Source organism: Entelurus aequoreus, linkage group LG04 (assembly GCF_033978785.1).
Source record: "Entelurus aequoreus isolate RoL-2023_Sb linkage group LG04, RoL_Eaeq_v1.1, whole genome shotgun sequence".
Lineage (NCBI taxonomy): Eukaryota > Metazoa > Chordata > Actinopteri > Syngnathiformes > Syngnathidae > Entelurus > Entelurus aequoreus.
The window spans coordinates 63,621,508-63,630,372 of record NC_084734.1 but is presented as its reverse complement, the minus strand read 5'-3'; the positions used below and the strand labels follow the sequence as shown (position 1 = coordinate 63,630,372).

Here is an 8,865-nt window from a genome sequence, read left to right as displayed (position 1 = left end):
ACTCTAAATTAAGTATTTGTTACTTAGAATATGTTCCCCATACTAAAGTGTTACCTAAAACATATGACTTTGTCTTGAATTTGAAAAAAAAAAACATTTTATTTTTCACTAAAGAAGGGTTCGGTGAATGCACATATGAAACTGGTGGGGTTCGGTACCTCCAGCAAGGTTCAGAACCACTGCTCTAAATTAAGTCTTTGTTACTTAGAATATGTTCCCCTAGTGTCCAAAAAACTCTAAATGAAGTATTTGTTACTTAGAATATGTTCCCCATACTAAAGTGTTACCAAAAACATATAACTTTGTCTTGAATTTGAAAATAAAAAAAAATATATTTTTCACTAAAGAAGGGTTCGGTGAATGCGCGTATGAAACTGGTGGGGTTCGGTACCTCCAACAAGGTTAAGAACCACTGGTTTATAAGTTATAACATCAATATCGCTAATACTTGGACTTTTATTCACGTTTATTTTCATGTTCGAATGCATAAAAAAAGTTATCGTCTCTCATAAGGATTGTGAACTACAGGCACAATTCCAGAATGATTGCAGTTTCCCTTTAAACAACGGCGTCGTGTTTATGAGCCCCGCAAAAGTCCAATGCCCACCAACACTAATGTGTTTGTCAGGGGGAGAAATAAGGCACAATCTCTTTAATAACATTACACGCCATCTCCGCTTTCACCCAGCACTGACGACTTGCTCCTCCATCAAAAAAACAACAACACAGACTGTAATTCCAGACTAAAAGTCAGTGGAAAGGCAGAGTGCGGCCAATCAGATGTAATCATGTATGAAGAAATGTAATTTGGGAGGACACCAGGGCAGAGCGGCCTGATACGGATATTAGTTACTATGCTAAAAGGCGTGACCAAACCCGCCGAATATGAATTTATGAAGCCTGCTTGTGATTTCAATCGGACTAATGTATCAGAACAAACCCATCTGTGTCTCGCTGACCCCTGGGGTGAGCTTGGGAGGAGGGGGGGGGGGGAGCAGGGAGAGAGAAAGAGTGGGCGAGTTAGTTCCTGCTTCTACTACCAAGTGGTCAGCAAGATGAGACAAGAGGCTCACAAAAAAAAAAAAAAAAAAAAAACCAAGACAAAGAACAGAAGGGCCGCAGTTCCATGGGAAAAAAGTTTTTATTTATCAATATGCGGTATTTCCCAAACTGGTGGAAGGTTGTATTTCCATCGTAGCTGGTGCCGATAGGTTACGCTGAGAAGAAGATCAAATAAAATCCAATAACAAAAAAAGGGTGACAAGTTATGATTCAAACAAAAGGAAACAATTTTTAACAGGTTTTGCGTACACATGCACATTGAAAGGAAAATAATACTGTGGCTTGCAACAATATCAGACGTCACCACTGGGGGGAAAAAAAGGACAAAAGTCGGACACAGAAGTCGACAACCTGCGGCCTCTTTTAGAGTGAGGGAGGATAGTTCTCGAAACCCTGGCTGTCTGTGAGGCCGTGAAAGTGTACGGGCTGAGTCCTGACTAGGGGTGGGTACCGAATTTTGGTTCCTTAATGACCCCCAAAAATACTTTTTTGGGGGCGACAACAGGATTTTATTTCATATTATTTAATGCTACCTAAATATCAATATCTTTTTATTGTTGAAGTATTTGAAATACTTTTCTGTCCATCTTGAAAGTCACACAACTGAATAAAAATCAGAAAGTATTGTTTTGAACCCTCAGGCTGACTTTTTTGTCCTTTCAGTCAATTGTTTGCTTTATTTTCTCCAGATTGTTTTGTATTTCTCCATTATACCGTTTTTTTTTCCTGTTAAATAAGAAAATGTCAATGTCCAATTCTTTCACAGGCAGTACCCAAAAGTCAAACACAACATAAGTCATTTTTTTAAAGGACATTCAAACTTTTTTAATTCTTTTTTTTTTTTTTTGCTCAAATCTCTCAACTATTTTAACCCTTTTGAAGGCATTTTGATCTAATTATGTCACAATTCTCAATTGGTATGTTTTTATAACATGAATTATTTTCTACTAATTTAAACCTGTGACATTATCTGACCATGAAGCCATGTTAAAAAACATTCAATTTTCACTTTCGCTGATATGTTGGATCCACTGTGGACTGGACTTTCACAATATTATGCTAGACCCACTCGACATCCATTGCTTTCGGTCTCCCCTGGGGGGGGGGGGGGGGGGGGTCACATATGCGGTCCTCTCCAAGGTTTCTCATAGTCATTCACATCGACGTCCCACTGGGGTGAGTTTTTCCTTGCCCTCTTGTGGGCTCTGTACCGAGGATGTCGTTGTGGCTTGTGCAGCCCTTTGAGACACTTGTGATTTAGGGCTATAAAAATAAACATTGATTGATTGATTGATTGATTGAATTTTGATATTTTTGTTTTCGGGCTGAAGTTTATTGACAAATGGAGTAAAAAATACAAAAAAATTGTTTAACCTTAAAAGTCTGAGTTTTTAAAGGGCATACAAACATTAGGGATTGATGTTTTCCATGTTCTACGTACCAGTTGAGGGGCCATTTCAAAAGTAACAATTTGGCATTGGTTGAAATTCAAGCTGTGATTAACAACAGAAAATTATGGCACCAATCATGTATACATGCAGGTTTTACCGCATGCATTCTTTTACCTAAATCATGGTGGTAAAGTTTTGGGTTGGAAATAGGGCTGGGCGATATATCGATTATACTCGATGTATCGCCGGTTTGTCTCTGTGCGATATAGAAAATGACTATATCGTGATATTCGAGTATACGTCCTCACGCAGTTGCTTTTAGTTGCGGGCATTACACTACAGGCGTTTCTCACTCTTGTCTCTGCTTCTCACAGAGACTTAAAACAAGCGCACCTTCTTACATACGTCACATACTGACGCGCGTGCAACGTCACACGCCGTTGGCGAGCAGAGAGGTAGCAGCATGGGTAACGTTAGCAGTGGCAGGTGCTAACAGAGCGGTGCGAGTGGTAATACGAGAGAAAGAAGGTGCGAATCTGGTAACAAATGAAGGAAGAATTAATTCCCAAGAATTCCATCGTCCGGCGGTGGTTTGGCTTCAAGTGGGAAGATGTTTTACAAGTATGCTGCAAAGGCGTTGGAAATGACATGAATGTTTGTGCCACTGCTTAAAAACTGTTTAATGAATACAGTTTTGGTCAATTGACTTAGTTGTGATTTCCCTCTCTGCATGAGAGTTTAAAATGAGTATAAATTAATGCAGTATGAACAAGAATGTTTTAATGTAGACACATAGAATCATCCTACTGCTGTGATTATATGCTTCAAGTGTTCATTCAAGGCTAAGGCAAAATATCGAGATACATATCGTGTATCGTGACATGGCCTAAAAATATAGAGATATTAATAAAAGGCCATATCGCCCAGCCCTAGTTGGAAATGACTTAAAACATTTTTTTAAATGTTGCTGTTTGACAATGAAATTGAAATAGTGTCAAAATATTGGTGTCTTTTTTTTTAATAAAGGGAATTTACATAATGCACATAATTTACTGCAAATTACTTTTTAGGACTAACGGCGATAATGTTTTGTCATCAGCAAACAGTTTTCATAAAACACAGACAGAGATACTGAATGCACAAACAATAACACACCTTTTATATTGTTTGTGCTGAGGGTTCAAAATGTACTTCCTGTTTCGTTCCTTGAACCAAAAGTACTTGTCTTCCATAGCGGTTCTACTCGTATGCTTTCTTTATTCATCCCTCCCGGCAACGTTTGTAAGTTTTACAATATTTATACTTACTAAACCGTCACACGTTTGATAGTAGTGTTTTCATGCTTATTGTACGTGCCATCGTAATGTAATCAAGCTAGCGTCGTTAGCATGAGGTAATATGTTAACACATTTACCACTTGTTAGTATTATTACCTTTCAATGGTCTTCTTTTTGTATTGTTTCGTAAATTCACCAAGATGTCACTGTGGAGTTATTGAGTCTATTTAGCTGATTGAAGAGCTAGCTTTCGCGTCTAGTGGTTCTGTTTTGTTTGATCAGCCGTTTTACTGCCGTGTTACAGGCACCGTTTGGTATGTAAATAAACATTCACAAAATCTTTCCGTGTAAATAACTCATATTGCAATGTATATATCTGCGGCTTATAGTCCGATGCGGCTAATACGGAAAAAATATGTTTTTCTTCTAAAATATAGTGGGTGCGGCTTACAGACTGGTGTGCTCTACGGTCTATAACATATGGTAATTAAATTGTTTAAGTGTAATCAATGTGATTTAAAATTTAGTTAATTGATACCCATCTCTAGTCCTGACTGGTGATTGGATGAGCGTGAGGAAGGTAAGGAAAAGGTGTGTGTGTGTGTGAGTGTGTGTGTGTGTGTGTGTGTGTGTGTGTGTGTGTGTGTGTGTGTGTGTGTGTGTGTGTGTGTGTGTGTGTGTGTGTGTGTGTGTGTGTGTGTGTGTGTGTGTGTGTGTGTGTGTGTGTGTGTGTGTGTGTGTGTGTGTGTGTGTGTGTGTGAGTTTGGTAACTGAGACATCTGCAGTAAGCTAACCATGAGTACATCCCCAAAAATAAAACAGTAAAGGTTGTCGACCTCTGACCACGGAGACTTAAGCGGATGATTTATTGGGTCATACATGGCTCCTTTTCTTGTTGCCGTTTCTTTGCGCCTGTGTGTGTGTGTGTGTGTGTGTGTGTGTGTGTGTGTGTGTGTGTGTGTGTGTGTGTGTGTGTGTGTGTGTGTGTGTGTGTGTGTGTGTGTGTGCGCGCTTGTTAAAACCGACAAGAAACTCATGGATCAGGGACTTGTGTGTTACGATTGCTAGTGGAGGTGCACGTGTAGGTAGCTCATAGTAGTGTTGTGTTCAAACAGTCTTCATTAAGTTGTGTTCCCAACACCGGAGGATGGAGTCTCCTTCTCAAAGACCACTACAAGTGCGTCCAAACCGCAACACTTGTGGTAGGAAAGACAATACTGGACAGCTGTGTTTGCCTCGAAAAGAAACGGAAATAGAAAGGTATTGCAAACCGAGACGGGAAGGGATTCATACAAAACACACTTTAAAAAGACTGCTATTTACAAATATCCTCCATTACAAAACTCTAATTGTATTTGTGTACTTATAAGCAGTGTCTGGGGTGAAATTACATCTTAAACGGGGCTCTATGCATAATATTTACATCTCCCTTCCATGCTTTCTCCCCCAAAATCTGAATAGCATGACAGTGGTGAGAAGAATGGCGGAAAAATGAGAAATGGTTTTGTGGTAATGCGGTAAACGACTCCCTCGGCTGCATGACGCCGAGGGCACGCTGATCCCCAGGCAAAATATTTGATGTGTTTGGCGGAGGAACGCGTGCTGACTTAAAACACAGGAGCACAGAAAGCAGCTGTTTAGGTTGTTAGCCACACTCCAGCGTCTCGGCGGCTAACATCCACGCTGGATGATGGCCGCCTTACGAACCCCGAGCGGCGGTCTGACCCGCACGTCAACCTAAGCCTGTCAGTCGTCATGTGTCCGGGCGTGTGCGCGTGTGTCTGTGTGTGTGTGTGTGTGTGTGTGTGTGTGTGTGTGTGTGTGTGTGTGTGTGTGTGTGTGTGTGTGTGTGTGTGTGTGTGTGTGTGTGTGTGTGTGTGTGTGTGTGTGTGTGTGTGTGCACGTCAGCGTGCATGTTGGGGAATGGCGGTCCTCTTCTCTCACGCATCATTAGGTGAGACTGCGCCTTACTTTGGCAGCACCAATTTCCTGTCCCAAAACAGGTCTGCACAACCACACACACACACACACGCACGCACGCCCGCACGCACACACACACACACACACACACACACTCACACACACAGAAATACAAGCAATTAGTCCCTAGCCCCAACGCCTTCTGCAGTGCACACATTCGAGCTCCCGGTGCTGCTGATAAGTGAGCTGCAGCCTCAACACCTTGACTGTGGAATTGTATCGTTTTTTTTTCCCCCCTTCAATTCACACCCCGACGCTAAATGAAACTACCTAAAGCGCAACCATCTTCCTCACAACTCGCAGGAACACGCTCTACTCTCCCGGCTGGTGCATGTGGGCATGAAGATGGCACATATTAGTGTGAACTCCGCTGACTCATCCGCAGATGGCAGCCAATTGGCATCAAACAATACTGTAGCCCATCTGCGGCTCGCCATGCAATATAGGACAACTATGCGGTCCTCATACTCGTATTCGACTCCTGACGCATTTCAACGTGTCCGCACAAACGACGACGTCTTCAAAGAGAAACCCGACGACGCCGGAGGGATTTTTGTCTTGTCGGTTTGTCTTGTTTTTTGCTTCCAATACAGTAACTCACTGTTCTGGCAAGTAAGTCCTCCTAGGTGCGAGGTCTAGACACGCCCAGGCGCACACACATTCACACACACACATGACAAACCCTAAAATACACACAAGTAGGTCATAAACAGCACAGTTATGGAGAGACTTTGAGAGCAACAGTCCAGGTTTCTACTGTAATGGATGAGATGAGCGGGTGGGATGAGTAGTAATAATACCAATAATAATAATAATAATGATTATCTATAGAACTATACATTGTGCACTTGTAGGAAAAGTCTAACAAAATACGACTGCTTTGTGAACTGAATCAGGGCTGAGGAAGAAGTCCTCCATCAAAAAGTAAGGCAAAGGGAGAGGAACACAACAGGTCCCACACCGTGTCTGATACCTGAGCTATCTGGAGAGTGGAGCTGACACCCTGCTGACACACAGGTGCACACACACACGCACACACACACACACGTGCAGCACAAACGGCCTTGTTCCTGGCTAGTGTGCATGGTTTGAGTGTTGTCGCGTCAGGGGAGCCGGTTAGGGTTATATCCGCTCCATTAAAGTGGACACACAAACCAGGAAGTCCCGTCTTTTTGGTTTGTGCCAGCCAGCCTGACCTTTGACCCCACAGCAGGGAGACAGTACTGAAAGGAGGAAGAAAGGGCGGGGATTTCCAAGCACCCCGAACGCACATAATGAACTTCTCTCGTCAGTCTGGTCTCTGCTTTCTGGTGCGTCTCTCCAGATTTGTGCGGCAGGTGGTAGAAAAGGAAGAAAAAAAAACGGAAACAAATAATGGGCTTGAAGGAAGAATCAAGTCCCCAAAAGCAAAGCAAAGAGTTCTTTCCAGGAACATAAACCAGGCTCAGACTTTGTAGTAGATGTTGGCGGGGCTCTGCGGCGGCATCTCCTGGACGATGTAGACCGGGTGGCCATAGTCGCCGCTCACCTTCTCATAGTGAGGGCAGTAGTTGTTCTCTGTCCGCAGCGGAATGATGATGTCACTGGGCTCCGTGCCAGCAGTGCCCCCGGGCAGCTTGGGGTTGGACAACGTGCTGAGTGACAGCGCGGAGGGACGGGGCTGCGAGTGGCTGTTTTTCCTGGCCCGCTTACGCATCTTGATGAGCAAGATGACCAGGAGGAGGATGAGCACCAGGAAGATGATGCAACCGGCGCCGATGGCGGAGAACACGGCCACCCTGGAGCCCAGGAAGCCGTCCGAGTTGCCGGAAGAACCGGACTGGTCCTGGTTCATGGTGTCTGCAGAAAGATGGACGAAAGGATGGACATGTAAGCACAGGAAATATACGCAGAAATAACTATATGAAGAAATCTGGTATGAAAATAAATACTTTGTTGTTTTTTTAAGGATGCAGGTATTTATTACAAAAAGCCCTTTTTTTTAAAAAGGGAAAACGAATGACGAAAAGCAATTATAAAAATAAATAATTAACGCAAATTATATTATCATTATTATAAATGATACAAAATACTTACAAAATAAATAATTGCAATCTACTAGTAGGAAGGCGAATTATATGACAATTTACCTGACGCAATTCCAACTTTGACCACAGTGTAAGTTGCTATGTAGAGTGGCGCTTTTCATCATGTTCGGCAGACTGCATTGCAAAATTATTAACCCACCCCTCTTCCTCTCATGCGAGATCCACACAGGAATGGGGCCATATGAATCCCTTCCTTTCTGTAGTTCCAATTTGAGAATATTCAATAAGTACATTAATTGTATATGATATATAAGTTGTACAATGCTGATGAAATATTTTGGCATGACTTTCAACAGAAATGCAAAAAAAAAAGGGAAATTGAGCTTCATAAATTGGAGACAAACATAAATATAAAAACAGTGTTCTTTAAAAAAAAATGTTTTCAAAGAAATATAATTGCATTTATTTGGACCTAAAAAATATGTGCTTTTAGGATTACAAAAAAACACCAAGTGCCTTTTTTATTTTGAAAATGTGGTAATAAATTCCTGTATCTGCAGATTTATCCGGATCCTCACCAAAATGGTTTATGCGCACCTCTCAACAATGTTTCGTGAAGTTGGTAATATACTCTATATATCTGGTAGTAACCAGTAAATAGTAATACATGGGTATTAACTGGTTTATAGTATTATATGAATATTAACTAGGAAATAGCATTGAAAAGAGTATTAAATAGTAACCTAGCAAGCACAAGACATTGAAACAACGTTGATTATACATACATTTCCTTTAAAACTGACTTATAAACAACAGTGCAAACTAGTCACATTTGTAAATTGAGACAACGTTGATGTACAACGTTGGATCCATGTTGTTGGGAAATGACCAAATTTCAAAGGTCAAATCAACGTCAGAACCCAACATTGATTAAACGTCGTGAAAAAACATTGTTTCAACATGATGTTTGAGTTGCTCAACGTCAGGACCTAATTCTACAAGTTCTCAACATTGTTTTAATGTCTTGTTGCTGCTAGGAAATAGTACGACAGGAATACTAAGGAGTAAATAACATTAAATGAGTGTTGACCAATAAATAATATTAGATAAGTATGAAAAGTAAATTAG

General features: G+C 41.4%; 1 protein-coding gene across 1 annotated transcript in view; it reads right to left on the bottom strand.

Annotated features, from left to right (window-relative positions):
- Nucleotides 1-4,364: 4,364 nt before the first annotated feature.
- Nucleotides 4,365-8,865, bottom strand: part of LOC133648923 (ephrin-B1-like) — a 124,070-nt gene continuing 119,569 nt past the window's right edge. Inside the window, exon 5 of the mRNA XM_062045464.1 lies at nt 4,365-7,549. Within this exon, the coding sequence (XP_061901448.1) occupies nt 7,155-7,549 (395 nt within the window). The 3' untranslated portion in view covers nt 4,365-7,154. The remainder of the gene's footprint in view (nt 7,550-8,865) is intronic.